The 27940-nt window shown below is 35.6% G+C and overlaps 1 protein-coding gene across 3 annotated transcripts in view; it reads right to left on the minus strand.

The window, feature by feature from the left end:
* Positions 1-26671, minus strand: part of nf2b (NF2, moesin-ezrin-radixin like (MERLIN) tumor suppressor b) — a 58846-nt gene extending 32175 nt beyond the window's left edge. For 2 of the 3 annotated variants that reach the window (XM_028806826.2, XM_051930731.1), the window contains exons 1-2: positions 26320-26671; positions 25470-25591 (exon numbers count right to left, since the gene is read on the minus strand). In XM_028806826.2, coding sequence (XP_028662659.1) covers positions 25470-25559 — 90 coding nt within the window. In that variant the 5' untranslated portion in view covers positions 25560-25591; positions 26320-26671. The remainder of the gene's footprint in view (positions 1-25469; positions 25592-26319) is intronic. The other variant, XM_028806825.2, reaches the window with a different exon arrangement.
* Positions 26672-27940: the final 1269 nt, after the last annotated feature.

Consider the following 27940-nt stretch of genomic DNA (forward strand, 5'->3'; position numbering starts at 1 on the left):
ACTAACTTGTAACTTAATTTTTAAAGTCAATAAACCTACTAAATGTTTGTATCCATAATATGACCTCATCTGTATGCACACTTCCTAATGTGTACTAGAATACTAATACTTCACATACATGAATCTAACCCAGCATCGCAAAGCATCATTTGATTCCATCTGTAACTTTAAGAAGATGCTAGAAATGCTGCTGAAAACAACCCATTGACAATGCACAAAAAGTTCAGGTTACTTCAGACCAAAAACAAAAGGCTGAATGTTGTGATAATGAGAAAATTCTGAAATTCCCTAACTATGTATTACAGCACAACACCTACTGTATCTCTTTCAGCATTATTTTCTCAAATTAATTAAAATGTACTGTTGTAATGCAACACACCAGCATATGGTGATCTAATTGAATAAAGCAAATTTGTGTTTTTAGTTTGCTGATATAAAAAGTAATGTTTGCTCAGTCATCGTGGATGACCAAATGTGACTATGAGATGAAGACCTGGTTTTTATAGCTCCTTTCTGTCAGTGCTAGAACGAGGAGATAAGTTGCATAACTATGTGCTCAGTTCAAACCATTATGCACTTTAGGCTGCTGGAATGCACTCATTACTGCCATAGCTCGTACTGCTGTTGTCACTGATGGCGTGGCTACAAAAATATTTTTCCCCTGTGAAAACAAAGTTATTTAAATCTGACATCCAAATACATTCTGCAAATAATATTTAATAAGCAACTTGGGAAAATTTATTCTAAAACTCCAATCTGTTGTTAGTAGGGTAAAGACCTTAACAAATCTTTTTTTTTTTTTTTAAATTACTATTCCAGAGTTTTATGTGACCCTACACAAAAGTTATGATGTGTCCACGTCTGCAACGAATAATGATTAAGGTCTCTACAGCAAGGTTGCATTAGCAGAGGTTGTTTATTTTTCTATTTCTAAAAGCTTGACAGTTCATCTGTAAAAACTAGCAGGAGCCCAGTCTAACTCACAAGTTACAGTGCCATTCAAGTTAGCATCAAAATTATAGTGAGGAAAATTCTTCAGGGATGAATACAAAATTATACCGATATGTCGATACTGTGTCAAGCTTTCAAACTGCTTATATTTCCAAATGCCACTTCAAGGTGCATTTCAACTCAAAAAGAATTTAGTTACATAACATTTGTTTCTGAGCTAACAAATAATTTTTTGAGATAATATGAAGGATTTACACAAGACATTTCGGTTCTCTATGTAGAATAATTCCCATGTATTATCCTCCATCAAATTGTGATGCATAACATAACAAAGGCAGCTTGCAAACTGCAATAATCCATCTTCTATTCTTTATCATATGAAGCATCTTTCCATGACAAAAAGAAGATAACAATTCCACTGTATAAGATCATGCTGAATTTGTCAAGGTGTTGACCCTGACCACTTTGCTATAAGAAGGATTTAAAAAATTCTGGGGTTAGGCAAAGCCAAGCACATTAGAAAGACTCCACACCTTAGAGTACAAGCAGAAAACACATGCCTGAGACAACAAGTATGACACCTTATGATAAGCATATTAAGTATTCATGTTTTATTATGTTTACTTGAAATTTACTACAGACCTGCTTACAGTGAATAACAGTATGTGCTACGTAACTAATTATAGCTATCATTCAAGCAGAATCATAGTGATAAACCTCATTCTCAGCCCCATCAGCATGAGCAGTGAAAATGAAAAGATATTTGTCAACTCATTCGTCAAAAAAAAAAAAAAAAAAAAATCCAACTTTGCCAGTAATTATCAATTCCTTTGGAATATACTCCTTTAAAGTCAGCATTTAAAAAGATGTGTTCACTGGATTTTGCTGGAAAAGTCAGATGTCAGCTCAATTGTTTGGCTGCTTCTTAAGGAAAAAATAAAACAATGGTCTTGAAAGGCAAAAAAATTAAATGCAAAAAACCATCTTCCATTGGCAGCAGTAACTAGCTGCTAATTTAGAAAGTGGCTCAAACTAAAACATGCAGTCTCTGTGGCCGTCTAGGATCTGACTTTGACACAATATACTAGGCATAATTATAGGTAAGAACAGTGATGAGTCCACTTCTGATGATCAGTATGGTCTATCAATAGCTAATGACTAGAAGAGGAGACAACACAGGAGGCTACACACAGGAAAAAGCATGGGAAAAACTGTAAAATATCCTGTATTATTAAAGTTCCAATTAGGCAGGCACCTCTTTGCCTAATGACTACAGACCAATAGCCCTTACGTCCTACATCATGAAGACCTTTGACAGGCTAGTCCTGGACTACACGAGTCCTTTAATGAAAGACCACTTGTGCCCCCCTGAGCTCTGCCTATCGGACAGAGATTGGAGTGGAAGATCCAATTATCTATCGGCTCCACAAGGTTTGTTCTCATCTGGGCAAAGCTGGCAGAACTCTGCAGATTGTTTTTTGAATTCTCCAGACATTTTGAATACCATCTAGCCAACCCTGTTATGGGGTAAGCTCAGAGGTATGCAAGTGGATGAGTCTATGGTTTCCAGAATAATGGATTATCTGTTTGGCAGGTTTGTGAGGCACAAAGACTATTTCTCTGATGTGGATGTGAGCAATACTGGAGCAACACCAAGAACAGTCCTGTCTCCTTTTCTCTTCACTCAGACTATGAATATAACACCAAGGTATGTCACTTGCAGAAATTTTTAGATGATTTTGCACTAATGGGGTATTATTAAGTATACGAGTCAGGTGGTGAACTATGTTTTTTTGGTGCAAAGAGAACAGATTACCATCAGCAGAATCATAGAACTGGTTATATATCTTTGCCATACAAAACAGTTTCTATGCCCAGTGGTGCATTGCTACAAGAAACAGAGGTCTACGTAAATGACAAGCTGGACTGGTCTAATAAAACAGAGGAACCACATAAGAAAGGGCAGAGCAGACTGAAGACAAAATGGATGGCGAGATTAAACAATTCTGCACATTCTCTCTGACACGCACTCATTAAGTACTTTCAGACAACACATTCAGCAGAAATGTGCCAAAAAATGCTACCGGGTCTCATTCATACCCATGACAATACAACTTTAGAATACCTTATGGTGACTGCTCTTTTATATTTAAACAAGTTAGAAGTTTTGTTCTTTATTTGTAATTCTTAAGAGTAATTGAGAGGAGTTGTTGTTTGTTATAATAATCCTTAAGCTTTTGTAAAAGGCTAAAATTGGTCTTTTGGGACAAATAAAGAATTATCAAGCTATCTATCTATGAATCTATCTACATAGTATTAAAACACACCAGCCAAATTAATAAAATAGTACACCATCTCTCTCAAAAACAACTTTGATGAAATCAAGTTAAGCAATAATTGCAAAAAAAATATGAAGTTACTGTATGCTACAGATATCTTATCAAAATGCAAGGATATATGAACTTTTTTTTTTTGTCCTTTGAAGCCCTGGTTGTATGTTTAGATGGACAGCTGTATTGGCTAGCCACTTAACAGCTTTACATGTCTAGCCAACAACAGACAGATTACTGTTGAAAGACAAAATATGATACAGTTAATAACCAGTGAAACAACCAGAAGCTAGCAAATGTAATGATATGGCTCAGTTCCTTACTGATGGATGAATAAGAAACCAGAAGATTTAAGGACAGGACAACCACTACAATGCAGTGGATTATATGTATCACAATTCTCAGCAATGCGATCACATTTTAAGTGGAACACCTGTTTTCATCAAGGAGAAATATCATTGGCCAAATTACATGTAATGAAAATTAATATGTCTACAATTTTATTTCGACACGGTCAAAACTCTTGCCTGGAGATTTATTTATATAGTAAATGTTAAAACTATTGGAAATTATTGTCTATACAAGATGAATGGTAATCTAATTGCTGAAGTACCGCTAGTAGCTAACTTAATACGCGGATGGAATTTAACTTCTCCTGCATGATAACCAGTCATGACTTTGCCAGCAACTGAATGTTTACACAGTTTAACAATTTGTATGCGTGTACCACTACAGAGGCTTTATTTGTCAAATGCTAACACACAACTGAACTACTACTGTTCCTAGCGGAGCGGCTGTATACAAGGTATTTTATTTGACATATGCGTGTTAAATTGGTTGTATTGACAAGATTATTATTGATTATTTTACTAGAGCAAAATTTTATTTTTGCTTTTGTCTAAGAAAGATCACATATTTCTATCCCAATTCATTATTTTAATGTTCCACTAGGGGGCTTTGCCCCTGCTCGCTTCGCTTGCCAACCCCCGGGCCTGGGCTATGTGCTAGCCTCTTTGCGGTTCTGCCGTTCGCATATGGGGATGCAGATGTACAATTTAAACAGATTTTTATTTTCATGGGAATTGTTACATATGCATAATAGAACTAAGTAGTTTACATTACATTGAGTAATTAACCATATTAAAAAACAGTAAAATGTAATGATTTGAAAGTAAATTATGTTTTACGTTGCGTTAGTTATTCATTGCGTAATACGATTTCGTTCCATTTGGCAACGCAATATATAACTGCCCGTGATTGAATTTCATTTTCTCTCTATTAAATAAAATGACTTTTTTGAATGTTTGGTTCTGAGATTTGTTAATTGTCTTTGCAAAAGCTATTCTGATGGGAAACTGTTAACGTTTTAGCACGAATGGAATATCAGGATCTCCTTTGTTTTAGTACATCTTCCGAGGATAACATTAGACATTACCTTTCTTGGATACATCCTTCTTTCTAAAGTAATTCGTGCGGTGGAAGACTGGACGGTGTTAACGGTTTTAGATATTGTAACGTCCCAGCTAGGTTAAAGGACTTTTAGAGTGACTGTTGAGTCCGATTTTGGAAGGACGGAGTACAGTGCGGGGGACTGACATCGGGGGTGCAGTTCATTGGAGAAGGGGCTAGAAGGTTGTGTTGTGGGGTTACAAAGTCAGCGGTTTTCTTTTTCTGCTTTTCTTTAACGGTGTCTCTCAGGACCACAAACATGAGGAAGCTACAGGAGATTGTAAATAGTTCAAAGTCAAAGATGATGTTTTTTTTTTTTTCGCTGTTACAACCCTGTGGGTTTTTTCTTTTTTACTGTTCAAGTAAACTATTTTGTGAGCTTTACTTTGTCCGTCTGTTCTTTTTCTCCATTTCGAACATGATACAGAGGTCACTACAATTTTCTTCGAGATATTGTAAGTTGTTGTTTTCATCTTCCGCACGATCACCACCAACTGTTTCAGCATAGTCTATTGATACGAATTTAACCAATTTGCCGTGTAACCGATTGACATTTTTGCTGTTAATTCGTTTGACTTCATTGTTTCTCGGTGCTACGAATGCCCACGTACTCATTTTTTCTGTTGATAACCTTTCCTGATGAAATTCTTCAATAAGATTTGGACTTAATACATCTTCTTTAAATGGGAACGTAAAATGAGGAAAATGTTAAAATTTATAAGAGCTGAGAGCGCAGGAAGTGTGTCTGACAAAAGCAATCACAAGAATGAGAGGTGAGAGGACCGTGCTCTTGTTTGAAAATAGTTGAAAGGAGGTCATGATTTGAAAAAGTCTCTTCCAAAAACTCTTGTCTCAAAGGTTTTTTATATAATAGAGATATATATATATATTCACTATTAAAATTTCGTTCAATGTAATATATTTCATTCTCACTTGGATAGACGGACATTCTTTTGAAACTACATGCATTATCAATAGATTTTAACAAATTTGCATCTTGAACATCATATGTGTAAATAAATTTGAAGAATTTGTTATTAATTGCTTCTCTATGGTGGCTAATTATTAAAAAAAAAAAAAAAAAACCTTAATTGCCAAAATTTCCTAAAATACATTTGTAGGATTTTGGAACGCTCTCTTCAGTTACTTACATAAAATGTCTTTAAAAACTTTCTACTGATTGGACATAAAGCTGGCGTGCATATAATCAAAAAAAATGTTTCCATTTTGTAAATACAGTTGACCCTTGATATACGACTGGCCTGACATGTGAACAACTTGCTTTACGATCAAAATTTTTGTTTTGAATTACGACCAACATCCTGCGTTACGACCCGAATGCGGTCACGTGTATCCGCTTGTGCGATTGTAAATAAACAGCCGAGAGCATTTGTAAGCGTCAGTCGGAGCCCAGATACATGTGTTTGTGGACGTAATTTCGGTCAGTGCAGTGACTTATATAACTTATTTCAATAATTGCTAAGGAAGGAAGCGAAGGTAACAAAGGTAAAGAAAGCAATCACAATCGAAACGAAGAATGAAATTGTGTGGAAATATGAGAGGGGCGTTCGTGTGACCGATCTCACTAATATGTAGAGCATGTCGAAATCCACCATCTCGACAATTTTACAAAGAAAAGATTTGTATAAGGAAACTCCTTCCAAACAATAACCACCTTCCATTTCATTCTCCTCCTCCTTCCTTCCTGCAAGCCAAAGATGTCAACTTAAATGGTGAGTACAGTATGAAATTGTTGTTTCTGGTAGGCTAGGCGCTTTTTATAACTTTTTGGTTAGTACATTAGAAAAATTATTGGTGTTTTTGGTAAATTATGCACATTATACAACCCTTTTTTATTAAAAAAAGTTAAGTGTTGCTGTGGGAGGTTCGGAACACATTAAGGGCATTTCCATTATTTCTTATGGGAAAAATTGTCTTGACTTACAACCAACTTGAGTTACAACCAGCCCTCGTGAACAAATTGAGTTTGTAAGTCAAGGGTCCACTGTATAAGGATTGGTTCTTTTCCAATATCTATACATCCAAAGAGTGAGAGATTATTTAGTGCACTGTCACAAATTGTTAATGAAACCAGAAGCAATAGTACAGCTAAACATGCACAGATGCTTCTGTTCATCAAAATGAATCTGCCACTTACTTTCCCAAAACAGCACCAGACCTTTCCAGCAGTAGGTGTTCCCCAATGAACTGTGGTCTGTATCCCTTTACACTACTGATCTAGCTATCTTAAAAAATGGATTATCAATAAGAGAAATGTTCTTGTGACATTTAGCCAAATTCTCATGTTGTACTATTGCATCCCATGTTGAAAGACTTGAAACAATGTTGGGTTGGTTTATGTACATTAATGGTTTGTGATTTCTGATTTTTTTTTCTGTGAAATTTGAGCCATTTTAAAAATGATGTTGTAACCCTGGGTAAATGTAATGTATCCTACTTTGTGTTATTTCTTCAATTTTGAATTATTTTATTCCAAATTCTGTGTCTTATATTTGAAGTTGAAAGTTGATGGACATAAACAAGTACTATCTTCCAGCCTCACTACAATGGTATCGGTGAATACTAAAAAAAAACACAAGTATTGACAGTCGTACTCAGTCTGAGAAAAATGGTATTGTTGCATCCCTAATATGGATACCTGACCAGTAGATACATTTTAATTTTTCTCATATTATTTGAGAAACACTGATTGTTGTATTTTAGCCTAAATAAACACATACATAAATACACTATTCAAAAACAATGATATAAATGGGATATAAACGTTTGAACTTCCTTTGTATACGATAGGTACATTTTTCAACATATAAAGAATGCATAACACAAAGAAAAATGAAGCACTATTGAAGTCAAAGTGATGAATCTCATCATTAAATAAAATTAAATTCATCTATTCACCAGTTTGTTAATATAAAAGCTGACACTTTTATATTAGCAAGACCCACATTTCCAAGAATCACAAATCTATTATAGAATGTTATTATCATTTTAATACTGAACTCCAAATGTGGAGAGTTGCCAGAAACAGTTTGGCATTGACTAAGGGAAATCAGAAACAGATGTGTGGTTTTGTAATGTTTTTACAAATATAATTTTGTAAACTAGGCCTGAAACCAACATATTAGCAGTCACTGGCACACAGTAGCAAACTATAATTAGAATGGCAAAATATCCATACAACACCTTTAAGAGAAAGGTCATTCAGTGACAAAAAACAAGCATACTGATAAGTCAGCCTACGGTAATATTTTCTTTACTTTTCATTTTTCAAATGTAATATATACATTTTTCTGAAGCTGAGAGTACTCAAATGTTAGCAGTGCTTATTTATCCTCTATAAACTCAAGACTCTTTAAAATGGACAAGGGCCACACGTTTTCATTTTATCGCAGTGTGATCCAGTCTGTCACCACTTTCAGCTTCATTGCCTGGTTTACTAGTCTGACAAACCAAAATTTAAAAAAGCAACAGCAGATTACCAAACGTGATGCTAAAATTATTTGGGCTGATGTAGAAAAATGTTGAAAAAACTGGAAATCATGTCAACTGAAGACAGACTCCAGTTACACACAGAACTTAATTTCAGCAAATCATACAGGAAAGTCACTTTAAAAACCTATAAAAATTGCTCCAGAAAATCAAAACTCCACAGTCCTGTACATTTTTTTTTAAAATGGAGAATATAAAGAGATATGAAAACTCTAACTTTGGGTATTTTTTATTAAGTACCACTTAACCATTTTAGGAAAAAAAAGCATTATCAAAGAATCTGTTTTTTTTTTTGTTTTTTTTAAAACAGTGTACTAATTAAGAAGAAGGTTAGAATGAAAACTTGCAGCCACTGGTTCCCTCCAGGACCAGAGTTTGGGATCCCTGGTGTAAACAAAGGAAAATCATTTAAGTACACTAAATCTTACCACTGAATGGTCTATGAAGCATAAGTCACACTGAACATGTCATGAAAATGTAATGATAAAAACCTGCTTTTCGAAAACTCTGTCTAATACTGTGACAGAACAGAACATGTTTAAAGAGAAGTAGTGAAGTGTTATGCCAAGACATTAGAATTAGAAGTAAAAGCAGAGATATGTCAACAAGAATGACAACTTAAGGGTTCTGTATTCTTTAATGAGAAAAATAAAAATTATAGAAGCCTTCTGCAATGTGTATTTGGAAGAGTGCAGTTCCTCAAAGAATTGTGGAACATGAACAGCATTAGAAGCAACAGAACAGTTAAAACAGTTTTGCATTTGTAATACAGCATGAATATCACTATAAAATTCACTTCTAAAGTAACACTGCCAATGACCTAAGCATACAGCAATGGAAAAAAATAGCCAATATAATATGTAGCTAGGCAACAGCAATATTGAACAATCAAGACCACCTGCAGCAGAATGCTAAAAACTTTAAAAGACTTGCACATTTAATGTGATTTTGTAAAGATAACTGCAAGACTCAAATCCAGTGCAAAGTTTGAGCAGGGAAAGAATATCTCCATACAGTATATAGTAACACAATAATCACAATGCTGAACACTGCCATAAAATTAATCTCCAGATTAATTTATCTTATTTGCTTTACCAGTCCAAACATATACTTCTGGGCAAAAACATGGTTTTAATAAAAGAAAGATACTGCACATTCAGTCTATAAATAGCAGGGTCTTTTTAATGTTATCTGCTTAAGTCAACACCTATTAACATAAAACACTGCACTGAGAATAGATTACCTACACTCACAATTTAATGCCTTCTTTTTGCTTAAAAAAAGTTTGATATTTATGTAATGCAAGTCTCAAGAAACCACATTTACCTCAGATACTGAATACAGGGAAAAAGTACTATAGTTACTCCCATGCCCACCAAAAATATTTCATCTGACTAGCCTTAATCAGGTGTGTATATGGAGTGACGCACCAGCTTTGCTTTCATACAATACTTTTGTTGCAAGAAAACACAGTTCCTTATTAATTTAATTCACTGCACTGGTGCTGCTTACAAGTTCCTTGTCACACATTAATGTTCAATTTTGTAATGCAAGACACTTTTCAGATTGATGCAGAGGACATTGCAGGAGAGTGTTTCTGATGATAACTTCCCTGAATTCAAATCATGAACACAGTCAACATGTGTAAGAAGAATTGTCATGTTAGGTTTCAGATTTTTACTTTGTTTTGTAAACTTTACAATTCTTTGCCAGAGTCTCAAAGTGTGATTTATAAAGAAATGCATCTCCAAAATTCAGTGTTCGTGCAACACAGGCTTGGAACACAATAAAACACATATATATTTTATTGTATTGATGAGCTACTTCTGCTCTACTAAAGGTAAAAAATCATAAAACTTTCACATGCATGAAAACTGCAGTGAAGCCTTGCAGAAATGTAAAAAATCAGAAACTGATGTAATCTTAAACAGTATAAAAATATTTAAATAGTAAGTATGGCACTGGTATTTGGCATGTACTATTGAGAAGCAGCTAATGGAAGACCTGTAAGGTGCTTACTTCTCAAACTACAGACTCTAAATTAATCTTCTTATAAAGTTGTGCATTTTCACCTTCTGTTTCTTTTTTTATTTTGGCTAGATCTAGTTTGCCATTTTCTTTCAATACAGTAATGTAAACATTTGTATGAGAGCTTCAGTTTTTTTCCTCTAACACATGAAATAAGTCTTCATTTTACAAAAAGACTAGATAAGTTTTTTGTGAATAACCTTTCACTTTGACCATTTTTGAACACAGAAATGAACTTTAGGAATATTAACATCTTGTAAGCCATGAAAAGGCAATTTGCTTGCTCTTCTTCTTCTTCTTCTTTTTGCGGCTGCTCCTGTTAGGGGTTGCTACAACTGATCATCATCTTCCATATCTTTCTGTCCTCTGCATCTTGTTTTGTTACACCCATCACCTGCATGTCCCCTCTCACCACATTCATAAACCTTTGCTTAGGCCTTCCTCTTTTCCTCTTCCCTGGCAGCTCTATCCTTAGCGTCCTTCTTCCAATATACTCAGCATCTCTCCACTGCACATGTCCAAACCAACGCATTCTCGCCTCTCTGACTTTGTCTCCCAACCATCCAACTTGAGCCAACCCTCTAATGTACTCATTTCTAATCCTATCCATCCTTGTCACACCCAGTGCAAATCTTAACATCTTTAACTCTGCTACCTCCAGCTGTCTCCTGCTTTCCGGTCACTGCCACCATCTCCAACCAATATAACATAGCTGGTCTCACTACCATCCTGTAGACCTTCCCTTTCATTCTTGCTGATACCCGTCTGTCACAAATTACTCCTGACACTCTTCTCCACCCATTCCACCCTGCCTGCACTCTCTTTTTCATCTCTCTTCCACAATCCCCATTACTCTGTACTGTTGATCCCAAGTATTTAAACTCATCCTTGCTCTATTTGCCAAAATAAAATAAGTTTACAACTGTGCTAACACAATTACAAGGATTCCTCTAATAAACAATTAGCATTTAAAGGTGACTGATTAAAGTCGAGCTGAAATAGTTTACCATTTAGGATACTGAAGTAATGACTGCTGAATATTGGAATTTATAGTCATATGTGAATAATACATTTTAAAAGTTAGTTGTGTTAAGAGTAATATCCACTTTCCAAACTAGTGAAGTATCAATTCCTATAACAAACATGAAACTTTTTGAGCGATTCCAAAGTTTTGAACACTAATGTACATACGAAACAGTACGAATTTCTATCAGAAAAAAGTTATAATAATGCATTTTATGCTTTACAATAATTTTTCCTGGGGTTTACAGAACATAGGGATTAACCATTTAAAATCAATGCAAAGCAAATGTATGAAAAAATCAAGTTAACTTCACTAGGTGCATATGCTTTCAAGTACCATGAATCCATCATGTCATTCACTTAACAGCATTAGACATATTAGTAATCAGTACCAGAGATACTCTCAATTACAAAACTGAAAAACTATTAGTGTAAGTCAGTCAGTCATAATTTTACCAGCTTGCATGCAGCAGAAGTAAAACAGCACCATCTTGTGCAAGAAGCTCCCCTCATAGTAATCCCTGCTGTTTTGTCTTTATCTTTCTATTCAAGTCAAAAGATTCCAATCTCAGACAACTGTTAATTCATATAAGTTTATTTATAGTAGACCTCTGCATTACAATTAGGCTCAGTTGATTTTTTTCCTTGTTCACAACAATGTTTTTACATAGACTTTATTACATTTAAACAGTTGTTTTGGAAAACATTGTGTTTTCACTACCTTTTTCACACTTGAATATAATGAATGATTCAAATATTTCATTTATTCATTTAATTCTGTATACTGAGTAAGAACATTTTACATTGGTTTGTAAAAAATGTTACTGTCTATTTTGCTGTATTTTAGCCTTCTAAGCGATGAGTGCTCATTCATTTAAAGACTTTTATTAAAATGACAATGAAACATTACTACTGTACTTCAAATCACAAATCACACATAAATATCAACAGAAATGAACCACGGTTATATATGATTCATGATTTATTTAAACATATTAACACAGAAATCACATTAAATAATTCCTCAGGAAAGAAACACAACACACAAAATGAGAAGTTTGCCCTCAGTTTGCAAACTGGAAATGTAATTGTATCATTCATAGTAATACCAAAACATTTTTATTGTCAATGAGAAAAGATGCAAAATAAGAAAATGTTTCTGTGTAGACTTTTCTGCACATTTGTTTTGTTTTACATTTGCAGCACTCATTCTTCTTCCCCGTGGCCACCACATTCCCTTCACAATACTTAGAGACCTTTCCTTAAACTCTGTAGTTTTCTTTAGAATTGTTTTTTCCTTCAGTCCTCACTCTTCCCTATACATAAGACATGCCTTCTGCCATATCATATATGACTTTTATTTTATATTTTCTTTGAATAGTTTAGCTTACAGAGCACCCCAGCCAATTTCTTTCTTCTGCTATAACTACAGATCTCTGGAGTGACCAGCTATTGAGGAGTCACTTCCTCCTATAAACGCTCTGATAGTTCATCGATCACCGGATACAGACAGTCAGCTTGGTCTTCTCCCTCACCATAGCCTAGCCACAGTTGCAGGGTAAGAAGGTGTGATGGACAGCTTCGGCAATTTTAGCCTCCTGTCTCAAAGTCACAGCAGTTTCCGGGAGCTACATGTCTCACTATCCTGCAGACTCCGTTCAACTCGAGCATGGCACACAAATTCACCAGCTCCTCTTGGCTCCCCATTTTCATCCCCAATTCCTACCTCTCAGGATTTAGGTTGCCATTTTCCATCAAAAGCAGGCTGATCAAACCCCCCAAAGGGGTGCTCTGAGCAGCCCTATTCGTATGCCTTTTTTCAGGACTCAGTTCTTGAATCATCCTGCTTTATGGAGATTTTTCCATCAGATCACTACAATATATTTTAAATGTACCAGAGACCTGGGGCCTCATGCATAACGCCGTGCGTAGAATTTGCACTATAACATGACGTAAGCACAAAAGCTGAAATGTGCTTACGCACAGAAAAATCCAAATGCAGGAATCTCTGCGTTTGCCAACTTCCGCTATATAAATCCCGCTCAGCGTAGAAATAAACGCACGTGCACGCTCCTGCTGTCCCGCCCCAACTCCTCCCAGAATTACGCCTCTTTGAATATGCAAATCAATATAAATAGCCCTTAAGCCCAGCGTTCTGTGAAAAGGCAATGGCAAGAGTACGAGGAAAAATGGAAGAATTTCAGCGAATACCAAATGGAGGCAAAGAAAAACGTACTATTTGTTGGTATAAACAGTTATATAAGCAACAAAAGGAAGTTGATCGAGTGACATAGTGTGTCAGAGAAACTCGAAAGCTCAAGTTCACAAAGTTGCACAGTGCCCGAAATAAAAAAGTTGTCACATATCAAAGTCGGCGTGAAAAGGAGACTCGTTGCCCACCGTCTGAGTGTCATATGAAAGCTTATTAGGGTACAGTTTAATAAAAAAAAAAAAAAAAAAAAAAAAAAAAAAAAAAGGCACACTGTGAAAAAAGCACGAAATGTCAACTTTAATCTTGAAATTTCCACTTTAATCACATAGTTTATTTTGTCATTAAAGTAGAACATCATAAACTTCATCTTAAAATCGTTTAATTTACTAGTTTCTCAAATCCCATCGTAACTAAAGTAGCACGTTAAATGCTTTGTTTTGTATTTGATCTTATATGTGCTCAATGTGCCCAAATCACTACGTGCTCTTCCTCCGACAGGACACAGAATCCATTACGTTCGTAATATTACAGCTCTCTGAGTAATTAAAATACTGAGAAGTATAAGTGATATCATTTTCATGATGATATGAGTTAAAGCATGTTATTAAACATGGGAACACGGTGGCGCAGTGATTGTTCATGTCTTACAGCAAGATGCTTGCTATGTCACGCGCAACCTTCAATGAAATGCTTTATTGCAGCAGTACTGTATTTTTCAAATGTACTAACCTCCAATTCCTGTCCTTACTTTTCTTTCTCCAAATACCCAATCGCCACACAATCAGCTCTGTAATAGACATTAAGCCATCTGTAAGCTTAGAACGCCGATTCTTCAAAAATTTTAAGGAACATCGAAATATCTTCATAATGTTTAATTATTCTATCCATCTATCCTTCCAGTGTCGCGCCAGCCACAGCATGAATACAGCGTGAGGCAGGAACAAATCGTGAACGAAGCTCAAGCTCGCTAGCGCTGCGGCACCGTGTAGTTTAATTATTAACAATATAGATTATTTATATGAAGTTATAAAGTTTTACCTGTATAATATAATCAACATATTATGATGACGATATCATTTTTAAGATGAAATGCAGCAAATGTAAATACATGCTTTATAAAGTGGCTCAGGTTGTGCAATATTATAACTCTATCATAAGTACAATTACCTCACGGTAACTTGCAAGTACTAACAGTTCTTCAAGGAGCACTTGATGGACTGATTGAGTGCGTGTATAGTTCTTGGGATGAAATTGTTTGTGAACCCGCGAGGTCCAAACAGGAAAGGCTGTGAAGTGTTGGTCTGATGAGAGCAATTCAAATAGCGAATGGCTGAGGCAGTTAGTGCTTGATGCTGTATACAGATAATTCTCTTTCCAATCGCTGTAGATCTGTGATTCACACTCAGATACAGTGATATAAATACTCCGAGTGGTGCAGTGCGAGTAATATGGAAGATGTTCCGCTGTGGCAACCCCTAACGGGAGCAGCTGACAGAAGAAGAAGAAGGTGCAATGAGAGTAACAACGCTAAAGCAGTTATGGTATTTAGAATAGTTTGACCATTCTGTGGACCATTATATTGTTACAGGTTAATTACAATCAGATGCATTAAATTTATGAACGATATGCAGTTAATTTCAGTGTATTTGATAAAGGTGCCGTCGTGGATGTGGATCTAAGAAAGGGTAACCACACAGGAACAGTAGCACTACTTTGACGCTGGGTGCCGCCAGTCTGCAAAATCGAGCGGAGAACTTGTGTACGACAGGGTATGAGGTACCGTGGAAAACAGCGTGGCTTTACGCCAAGTGTAGGTTTTATACATCGCGATTTGAACGTGGAAACGTTCTTACGCAACATTTCTGTGCCTACGCACCGTTTATACATGAGGCCCCTGGAGATTAAACTAACATGTTTGCTGAACTGTTTAACTCTACCATTTGGTTATATATAAAAAACAAAAAAAAAACAATGATTTTCATGCTTGAATATCTCTTTAAAACATTATGTTGGATTAAACAATGTAAGAGAGAAAAACAAAAGGTCTAAAGGCTTATTCAAATGTTCTATATGTTGAGGTTTTCATCATGGGTTGAGGTACTGGATACATAAACAGTGCTTTGTTACAAGAAAGCTACAATTTATTTGTGCAAGTCAGACTATTGGTCAGATTTGCGCTCCAAGAACTCTAATCAACAAAATATTACACAATGTCGCTAGGATGTAGTACTTATGAGAAAAAATACCTGCATAGACTATTTTCTCTACACACGTTTGGGAAAGCTGAACAAAAAAAGTGACATTTGAAAATGACTTGAGGAAAAATGCCTTAATGCATTCTGTACTTAAACAAGATGCATCAAGCTAGCAGGATGCACATATCACTAACATAATATGAAATGTGATACAAGCAAATGCAATTTATTAGAGAAGTTTTTTTAGTAATTTCTTCCACAAGTACACTATTAAAATTATACCATCATGAACATTAGATTGAATCATTTAAATTGAAGACCAGTATTTGGCCAAGTTGCTTAAACTGGTTTAGTAGCCATTAAATTTAAATAGAAAACACTGAAAAACAATTTATGACATTGTTTTATTTACTGTATACTGTACCTCATTTATCTAAAATACAGAAACATGTTTCCACATTAGAATTCTGTATTTTTGGAACATATGACAAAAAACTAAATAAGATGGATCAGAAATGTTAAAGAATATATAGTTATTACAATATTTTTGTAATACATACAATATTTTACAGTGTTTAATACAGCATCTTTGTGTGTGTATACTGTATATAATACTAAGGATCACCCATAAAATATTATTGTACATTGAAACAGTTTACCAGCTAAAATGCTGCTTAAAATGTAAATATAAATGAAACTGAATGAAAATGAAACATTTAACTTTTAAAATGTGGTTAATTTAATGTATTCTACACTGTACTAACTAGTTGTTCCTAATACCTAATGTGAGTATGAATTGACATTTTAATATTCAGTACTTGTTTCTTACAAACTCTGTGATATACAGTACACCCCCAAAATTCATTGGAGTTACGTTCCTAAAGCACCCACGAATTGTGAAAAACCGCAAATTTTGGATGTGGTTAAGAAAAAGCCTATTTTTATAGTTTCTAAACTAAATATGCCCCCAAAATACTTTAATTTAAACTCAGCTTAATACATTATCTAAAAATAAAGAATGTAAAGGTAAACCCGCATACTGTACAGTACTGTACTGATATGTTACCTGCAGTGCTAGAATGTAAAATACCGATGTTACTGCTATATGTACTGTAATTCATGCAAGCGCATTTTCATTGCCAGAAGCCTTAAAAGGTGCAGGGCATTTCGACGGCATCTTGGGGCTTTAACCCTTAAACTGCCACATATATGGGGGTTAATGCATCCCAGGACACCAAATACTTTTTTGCTGCACTTTTTAAGTAAACGTCACAATTCACAAAGAAATTTTAATGGAATACTTTTTTTCATGCAAAGAGCATCATAATTACTGCAACACTGATCATTTTACACACTGCTAATGAACTGTAAAAACTATTTTAAAAACTACTGGAACAATATGTACAAGGTGCAACTAATGCCATGGATGAAATTCAGTAAATCACTGAGCCAACTGAGCTTGCACTGGCAGCACGCAAGCACACAGAGGTAAGTGCTGATGCTTGCAGGCTAGTCTAGTGCAGAGGCTCAATCCCAGGGACAGTGAGGCTGCAGTGCTGCAGGGTGTCACGCTTGGGTCACAGAATTGCACAGAAACACAGGAGATTGTAGAGACAGGAACTTTACTGAAACACTTCAAACAAACATGTCTCTTTTAGAAGTAAAACAAGCTCAGTATGTTCTCGATTCAAGAATAGACAAACATCATAGGGGAGCACAATGGGAGCGGGACCCCCAACAGGAGCAGAGGATGTCTGGCGGAGGAGAGAGAAACAAAGCAATCAGCCAGAAAGGACAGGTGCTGTTCAGGCTTTTAAGTAAGCGTAGCGTTGCGCAAGAAGCATATCATGCGACAGAGCAGCCGCAAGTAAGCCCAGCAAGTAAGGGAGCAATGTGAAGGTAGTCTATTAGCGTTTTTTAAGAGGGTTTTTTTGAGGAGCGTCTGTGTCTTCTAGGGGTGCGTTCAGCCCCCCTGCTCACAAGGGGCTGGCAGTGGTCATGAGCTGGCTGCTCAGTGAATGTACGCCACTGACTGATCAGCTCCTGCTGCTCGCAAATGGCACTGGGAAACGACTATAGCTGGTTGTGGCGGTTTAAGGGTTAAGAGGAACAAAACGGAAAACACAAGAACACTCAGCTGGAGATGCATCACAGTCAATCAGCAGCAAGGAGAAATGAATAACACTGTATCAGTCCGGTGCTGCTAAGATTCACTAATTTATTTATTTTTATGGTGGAGATTCCAGGGACGCACCCAGCCTTGGCCCGATCCGCACGCACTCACAAACAGAGACAAAAACATAGCAAACCAGTAATCAAACAGCAAATAAAGAATGTAATGAAAACAAATGAAATAAACGATAACGATACCACCCCTGTTCCCCTTACGGCACTTACACATTAAATACAACAAAGCACAAACAAAACACGGGCAGCACGGTGGCACAGTGGTAGTGGTTCACTTCCCAGGTTCTCCCTACGTGGAGTTTGATTGTTCTCCCCGTGTCTGCGTGGGTTTCCTCCAGGTGCTCCGGTTTCCTCCCACAGTCCAAAGACATACAGGTTAGGTGCATTGGCAATCCTAAATTGCCCCTAGTGTGTGGGCGTGTGTGTGTGCCCTGCGGTGGGCTGGCGCCCTGCCTGGGATTTGTTCCTGCCTTACGCCCTGTGTTGGCTGGGATTAGCTCCAGCAGACCCCCATGACCCTGTGTTAGGATATAGCTGGTTGGACAATGACTGACTGACAAACAAAACACACACAGTAAATCATGAAAAAAGTTCATGAAAAACGGCAACGGATGAAATGTAATGATGAAAATAGATAGTCCTACCGCTAGTTCCTGAAATGGTGAAAACGGGTGGACGGGTTCAGGAGCGCTCCTTTGTTTACAGGATGGCCAAGAATCCAGTTACAGTCCTCATGTACACAAAATGAATAAGTACAGATAACCCAACAGAAGGCAGACAGACAGGAACTTGAAACACAAATTACAAAAAAATTTTTTTTTTTTTTGCTATTGGTCACCCCATTTTAAAAGCTGCTCTAACATCCTTTGACCCCAACAGCCCCAGCACCCTCAGCAGAAAACCAATCAGAGCCACTGCACAGACTGCTGCCTACTGTACACAGAAGTAATGAACACAGTACATAACATTTAATTTCTTTTGCACCAAACTGTTGACTACTTTGTAAAATATATTTTGCAGTACACAGATTTTGATCACTAGAACTGCTGAACTTAAATTTTGTCAGCTGTAATGAAATGTAAGTAGTTTTTGACTCTCTTACTGAAAATGCACTGAATGACCTTACTCCAGTTATATCTGATAATGATAATAGGTTACTTCGCGTGATTTTTATGCCATTACCAGTACAACTGAAGGATGCAGCATTTATTTCTGTATGTGTTGGGAGACATTGTTCATCAAATGTTTACAGCAGAAAAGGTTACATTTCTCACCTTTTGATGTAACATGAATTATCAATATCCAATTTATATAAAAAAGATAATTACTTTTCTGAACATTTACTGCAGAGCAAACAGTCGGGTCCACTCATAGAACAATATCCTCATTTCCTGAGCCATCAAAGGCTGATGTGGAAGTTCCCCAATCAAAAATAATCAATAACACAATCTTAGTGCATTATGAATTGGACCTCAATGTAACAATTGCTTGAGAATCTATTAATAATCAAATCTTAAAATTAGTTTCAAAATAAGAGAGAACAGACTAATCTGTCACTAAAAGATGAAAAACAGCAAGTCATTTTATTAAATTTGGAGCAGCAGCCTTACTTGTGCAAAGTCTATGTGTACCTATAAATGTGCCTATGAAGTCACGATTTAGGGAAACACTTACTTTTAGACACGCTTCAAATCCATTCTCCAAAACATTGGTTTGCGAGTAACAGAAAATATATTTAAAGCAAAAATAAACTAATGTGATTCTTGTTACTTAAACACGAATTCAAGATATTCTGAAGACAAAAGAGAAACCACCCATATGAGACAGAGGACAAAGGGTGTAAGGATTTGGACAAAGAATGCATAAATTTGGTTGCTTTAACCCTACCTATCTCTCTCTCACCATCATGATGAAGGAGCATCTCACACACCACAAACTGAAAAGAAGACCACACTGAGAAGCACAACTCGGCAGCCATATTGAGACTGGCATGTGGCCAATCCTGAAGAAAGCCATAAAATGATGACTTAACTAGAGATATTAAAAGTAACTGAGACTGTGTGCCGCTGAAATTACACACCAGCATTTAACAGGTTATACAGTTGTCAATATTAAAATGTACTTTGCTTATTGTTATTATTTTACAAATATTATTGATAATACATTAAGTTGTAACTTAACTCCTGCATGCCTTTTACTCTGTGTAATTGCCTGAGGTTATAGATCTTATAAACAGTGCTAAGTCACAGGATTTGAGGCATTCTGATAAAGGCTACACAGTAAAGAATATAAAAGGGGAAGGTAGAGTAATACAGAACTCTACCAAAACAAAACAAGTTCAAAAATCTTTTTCTAGCCATCATTTTCTTCCAGCTTATATTATATAAGACACAATCAAAGTGGTCTCTAATTTTTACTGAGAAGAACCTACATGCGGAACATGAAGAAGAAACAGGAAAGTATTAAAAGCATTTGACTATTTACACTTTACAAGAAAGTTAAAAACATGCCCTTAAGCTTTTAACTTTCTTATAAAGTAATATTTGCAGTAACTATATTTCAGAGGCAACTTCTAACACATACAGTAAGTTGGAATCAATCCAACCAAGTAACATACTTGTATGATTGTCTCCATGATTAAGCCTTACATGTCTGAACACACAATTAAACAACTGTGAAACTTCGGATGTGTCATTGCATCAGTTCTGGTCACCTTCATTGGTTTCTGCAATTGCAATATATTACTTGCATTACTGTGGTAATTACAGTATATGGCTTATATTGTACTTGAATGTGCTTTATGTGGGTAGGGAATTTATGTTAAGATACAAAATAATCTAACCCTTAAACAGATGCTACTACTTTACCTGCGAGCTGTCAAGCCTCTACAACTAGCTTATTCAAATGGCAGCCCATGGACCACATGTGGCCCAGAAGCCACTCTGAGTGACCCAGCCCATGGTCCCACCAGAAACGCAGAAAAAAAGAGACAGAAAAACACATTTCATGAACCTTCAGAAATTCCTATAGTAGTACAGACCATGAATGCAATACTCCATGTAGCTCAGCAATATTCAACACACAATGCAGTGTGATGTTGTGTGTCTACAAGTGGTGGTAGTAGTCTATGATACTGTGGCAACCTGTCAAAGGAGCAGCTTCTCGGGGGGAATCTCTTCCTGCTCTTTTACCATCCACTCCCCTCTCACCCTGATCCTGTCACTCAGCTCTTAGTGCCCTGAGCCCTCACAAAGTACTTTCCCCTAAAGACTTCACCCCCAACAGCCCATGCAGTAGTGAGACATGTCACAATATCAACACACATGGTGATTTAAAACGAACATCTATTCCCTCACTGTCCCATAAATGTCATTATTTATGAGTGTTACTTACTGTTATCACTTGTTATGGGTTTCTGCACTGATAGCTTTTATAGCGCTGGTAGTTTTTTTTTTTATTCTGTTAAATGCACTTTGTGATGTAACTGGGTCATATATATGCAGTGGCGCAATTGTAGCATTGCTACATCTCATTAAAATGATCATGAGTCCTCATCCCGCGTGGGGTGCAAAGTGTTTTAAATAGTAAGAAAAATGCCATGTAAATATAAAGAATTGTCATTATTATATGACCACAATATTTATTTTATTTCAAAAGAGACACTTTCAGATGTACCTGGATCAGATATGAGCAAAATGTTTATATTATTTCAAAAGGGAAACAAATGTTATTGGTAATACTGTGCACTATTTTGTTTTTATGCATTTTGAGATGTGCCTAGGTCAAGATATGACCAAAATGTTTTGTTTTTTTTTTTAATTCAAAAGTGGAAAAAAAAAGTATTGCTGATACCTCAGATTCTATTCAGTTACAGCTTTTTTTATTTATTTTTTTTTAAATACACTTTTTAATTTGCCAGTTTCAGATGTGACCAAATTTAAATGGGAAACAATGAATAAACATTACTTGTTTTTCAATACATTCTTTTGTGTTGGCTTAAAATTTGTCATTACTTGCTGCTTACCGGCAGCTGTAACTACCTGGCCCAGTTAAATTTCTTGGTTTGAAAATCTGGCCAAACAGAATTTGTAATTGATTAGCCCTTCTCTACAGCAACATGTCAAGGCTGTCAGGTGTACTTGGTAGGGGTTGGATTCTATTTTGTTGCTATCCTTTGTTAACTTTCTGATTTTTGTTTTCATTTTTATTATTATTACCACGCTTCTTTTAACTTCACCTGTTTGTTGTCTGGTACAAATCTTGTAAATCGATATTTAACCCACTTCCTATTGTCCAAATGACTTGAAATTTTGCACACTTACTCACTTCTGATGACAATACATGAATCAATACTCAGTTTCACTAATTAATCCATGTTAATTAAGAAATGAAATTTTCATATGAAGAATAGTTAAAGATTTCACCAATAGATGGCGCTAGTAAAGGGTATAAATATTAAAGGAAATGTTAAAATATTGATTACAAAATTATACTAAAACCCAGGACTAAAAAGTTGAAAATAATTACACACTATATATATATATATATATATAGTGGAACCTCGGTTCACGGCCATAATTCGTTCCAAAACTCTGGTCGTAAACCAATTTGGTCGTGAACCGAAGCAATTTCCCCCATAGGATTGTATGTAAATACAATTAATCCGTTCCAGACCATATGAACTGTATTTAAATATATATATTTTTTTTTTTTTTTTAAGTTTTTAAGCACAACTATAGTTAATTAAACCATAGAATGCACAGCGTAATAGTAAACTAAATGTAAAAACATTGAATAACACTGAGAAAACCTTGAACAACAGAGAAAACTAACACTGCAATAGTTCGCGCTATAGCGCTACCACCCACTGGCTAAAAACACTTTTTTTAATGAGTTTTAAGCACAGGGGAAAAAATGAACATTTGAAAAAATCCGTAATTTAATAAACCACCAAGAAAAGTAACATTGCAACAATGCACGCTACGAACCGATCACTGTAAACAGAAGTGAAAACAAAATCAAGCCCAGTGCATTCTTTAACTGTCTTCCTACCTTATGAGTCCAGCTCTCTCTCTCACGCTGCCTGTGAGTGCGTCTCTCTCCCGCTGCCTGTGTGTGTGTGTGTACGTCTCTCTCTCTCGCGCTCTGCCTGTGTGTGTGTCGCGCTCTCTCACTCTCTGCACAGGAAATGCACAGGGAGAGACTGAACATGTACAAACCGAAAGGGAAACTGGCTTGTTCGTATACCGAGTGTGTGGTCGTGAACCGAGGCAAAAGTTTGGCAAACTTTTTGATCGTAAACCGATTTGTACATGTACCGAGACGTTCGTGAACCGAGGTTCCACTATATATTATATAAATACTTTTTAAAAAAAAAACACACTTATATTAAGTTAAAAAGTGTACTAAAAAGAAATAAAAAGAAAAGTAAAGAAATAAGTCTCTCATAAATCACTCGTAAGCCCACGCTTTTATTTTACGGGTGATGTATGAGAGACTTATTTTTTACTTTTTAGTACACTTTTTAACTTAATATAAGCATGGTTTTTAAAATGTATTTTATATTATATATTATATATATATATATATATATTATTGTTTTCCTAATTTTATGCATTCATGTGTTGTGTAAGTTTGCCTTGATTGCATGCAATGTTTTTTTTTTTTTTTTTTTTATTTGACAAAATTAAAAGGTTGTCTGCTGTTGAGCAGTATATCTGGCTGAAAATGATGTGACTGAAGTACCATCGATTTCATATGGCAATTTTCATTTACATAATGGTACACCATTTGATACAGGTTTCAATTGTTGGCACAGCCTGAATGTTAATTGTGAGTGATAATTTACTGGCTATGACTAGCTAGATTTTGAGCTCTTGCATCTCCTCATTAATATGTTTTTAAATATGGACAGTCACAGAGTCTCTAGATGAAATGGGATACACAGACTCAAAGTAAATGATTAGCTCCAAGAAGACTTTTCTGTCAATTACACTGATTTGTAACATGCCTTGTTTTACTATTACACACTCCATGTGATATCACTCAACTGATGCTCATTTCAGTTACAGTACTCCTTGAAAATCAATCAATATGATTGATTGCTGCAGTCCAAACTCCACAATTGGATGTATGTTTTGTATGAGGTAATGCACATTCAATTTTATTTGTTTTTAATTATTTTACCCTTACCTGTCTAATTCTCCTATACAAAGTCTAGAACAGACCTTGACACTCAGCAAGACAAATATATTTCCCCAACAAAAATTTGAATTAACCTATAATAAACAAGATTATTTAAACTCTTAACACTAAATAGTTAAACTATTTGACATTATATCAAATACTGTACCTTCTAAACATTAGTCATTCAGCAGCATAAACATCTGAATGTGGAAAATAAAAATTCAATTTCAGTATTTCTAAATATTTTTAAACATATGTTAGCTAAACTGAATTAATCTACTGTTTCTCCTACCTTACAAAGTCTTACACTTTAAATTCAGATACTCCTCTTTCACAACATCTGGCTAATATTCAGTTCTGGCAAGCAATATGGCACATGTTTCACATAAAACGTTTTTTTGGATAAACAGTTTTAACACATGTTGAATAAGTTTAAACTGGTGAACCGATCACTACCACCAACAAACCTAATTAAAGTCATCTGTTCCTCTCCAAAATATTTTGAGCTCCTGAATATTAATGCAGTTATCACAGCCTAAACAGTAATAAACATAAAATTCAGCTTTACAAATGCCTATCACAGGTAAAAACAAATAGACCATTCCAATTACTAAATATAACTATTCAAGCTCAAAATACATACTGTGCTAGAACCTGCAAGTTATACTCAACTAAAAAATAAAACATACAGTAATTATTGGTGACTTTTATAATGCCAACATTTACGGGAAATAATGATAATAAAAGACAGCCAAAAGTAGTTAAAAATGTGGATGTCTTTTTCTTGAAGTTCTTTGCATTCATTTTATTGTTATACCTTAAAATTTAAATGGTTAATCGAAATAGAGCATTAAATGAAAGAGAAAAGTATTAATAAATGTTTAAATCTGAAAAAGCACCTCTCGCTTTTTTTTTTTCTTTTTTTTAAGCAAACGGGTAAAATAGAAGCACTATACCTATTTGCATTTGTATATCAGTATATCCATTACATATTAATTATAACATTCTCAAACCCGCTTAACCCATTTCATTTTCATCTGGAACAGAACCCATCCCTAAAGCACTGTGAGCAAAGTTGGAAACCGTCTTGGATAAGGCACATGTCCATAACAGATTCCAATTTAAAACCGCCAATTCACCGATCCTACAAGTCTTTAAGTATGGAGGGAAGATTAATGTACGTGGGATAAAACCCTATTAAAGCAGAAACGCAAAATATCCAGGCATGGGATTCAAACAGAAGACACTGGATCCGTGAAGTGTCAGTTTTATCAACTGCGCCATGATGCACGTGTGCGTTAAATACATTAACAGCCCTACTAAGTCTGTTGCTCGTGTGCATTTAAGGTACAGTTTTGAGTTTCACATATCAACAGGATCACGTCACAGAACTCATACCTCACAGTTGAACTCCATTTCTGCATCCATAGTTACAACTTTGACTTTAAAAGTCTTTGGTTGCTTCTTTTTTAAGCCCATAATCGACATGTTGACGGTGTGTAACTGGCTGCTTCTGCAAACTAAACAGAAATGGTAAAGAAAAAGTCAATATTGCGAATCTGGAAAGAAACGGACAATGTTGAAAGTTAAACAATGGACAGATATATTCATTTTGAGAAAAGCTAATGCCCAAACCCGACTTCTTTCGATCGTTTGTAAAAATCATAGCATCCAGAAAATGTACGTAAATCCCAAAAGCTGTACAAACGGGAACTTAAATCTCTTGAAGGTAAAAGATACGGTTAATTTTACAATGCGCCAAGTATGCATCGTGAAACAAGACGACAGACTGGAAAAGAAAATCCAAAACAAAAACAATACAGACCTCATTAATTTAAAGTATTTATCCTGGAGAAACCCCAATAGAACTGTTGTGTTTTAGCAGCATGTGTTCAATAACTGCACAAACTACTAGGAAACACACGTGAAAATGTTTATTTACACATTTTACTTAAATCGGGCATCAACTCCAAGTAGCACAAACTACAATGCCGTATGTCAACATCGCCTCAGTTTCAGTGTCTCGTTCGTAAAGTGAGCGAAACGCTAGTTTCCTCCAAAACATTCTTATATACGTTAAAATTTACAAAGAATTCGCTTTGTGTGGAGACAGTAGTTAGAATTACAATCAAAACAACACTCCGATCCTGCCCGTTGAACTCCATAGGAAAATAGCCCACTGTTTCTTAAACAGCGCTCGCCGCAACCATCTCTGCTTCTTAAATCTTAAATGGAGGTAAACACTTACATTTCTCTAGCGTCTCCTTACCTTTTAAAAAATTTGGAAAGACGGCAGGCCAAATCCTCAGGACCTGAGTGGAACGGACGCCGCCCTCAAGCAACAGGAGGTCGGGGGCGGGACGCGCTAACTGGGAAAGTCGATCCAATTCCAATGTTAAAAAAAAAGTTTAAATAAGTAAATCGACAAAGCTTAAAAATAATTCCACATCACAAGTTATTCTTCAAGGATTCATATTACTTAAAAAAGGCCAAAAATAAAGTGAAACGTTAAGCTGTAACATTCTTATCCCAAGTAGTCGAAAGAAAACATTCAGTACAGTTCTGACGCGCTTAGTGTTACAGGTAAAGCCAATCCGTAAAGTCCGTGGGGTGTCGAGTACGTGCCGGAATCGCGCATGCGCACCGGACATTCGCCACTGTATTTGATTTATTCTAGTCTGTCATTTTGTACAGATAAAAGCAGTCAGTAAAAACTTGCCTCATTAAGCAAGTCCATAGCAACCTTTTAAATATCTTATAAATGTACATATTAATAGAATGAAACTTTCATTAATGATTTTTACCCTGTACTTTTAAAATTTTAGCAAAGTTTTAAAACATTAAACAGCAAAGAGAAAACGTAACATTCAAGATTTTGCTTAATCCGGTTTAATTGGTCGCGACCTTATATTAAAATTTCCTAACCAATTCGGAATAAAGTAAAATAAAATATCATTGCTATACAGTATAGATAAATTTAAAATATACTCTTGCACAGACAATTCTCAACATTTTACTTTTTTATTACACGACATACTGTAAATTAAAGTTGTTATAATAAATGTTTTATCAATTTTATCATAACTTAGGAATCCATATTCTTCCTTTCTGAAAATTCACGTTTTTAATTTCTGAAGCTGCATATCTAGCGCGCACCATGGCAGTTCTGAGGTCAGTGTTGATGTTTCCTGAATCCAGACCCACTGACCTGGGTGGAACTGGTAACTACACTCTTAAAAATAAATGTGCCAGAGTGGTTCCTCAGAACGATATCACTGGGGAAACAGTTTTGGTTCTCCAAAAACCCATCCACATGAATGTTCCTGATAAAAAAAAAAACTTTATTTAAAGTAAAAAAACATGAGTAGATGGCAAAAGATTTGTAAAATACAATATAATACAGTTTATTTTTGTATAGCCCAAAATCACACAGGAAGTGCCGCAATGGGCTTTAACAGGCCCTGCCTCTTGACAGCCCCCCAGCCTTGACTCTCTAAGAAGACAAGGAAAAACTCCCAAAAAAAACCTTGTAGGGAAAAAATGGAAGAAACCTTGGGAAAGGCAGTTCAAATACTAATGGGTTCCTAATTTTAAGGGACTGTTACTACATACAATAATACAGGCTAATTCCAGATTTTCTTAATCTGTTGGTGTCCTGCTAGGTAGCCTACTATACATTAAAGATTTAATTTTTTCTACACATTAGAATGTTTTTGAACCTCGAAGAACCAACTTCAGATTCAAAGAATCTCTAATAAAATTAAATGGTGATTTGTCAAGCAATTGTGGAATTGAGGAACCATAAAGTGCCATTAAAAAACAGTGGTTGTAAGAGTGGAGTCAGCCCAGTTTTACCCTTGTTTCTGGGA

The sequence above is a fragment of the Erpetoichthys calabaricus genome, chromosome 8 (genome assembly GCF_900747795.2).
Source record: "Erpetoichthys calabaricus chromosome 8, fErpCal1.3, whole genome shotgun sequence".
NCBI classification, from domain to species: domain Eukaryota; kingdom Metazoa; phylum Chordata; class Cladistia; order Polypteriformes; family Polypteridae; genus Erpetoichthys; species Erpetoichthys calabaricus.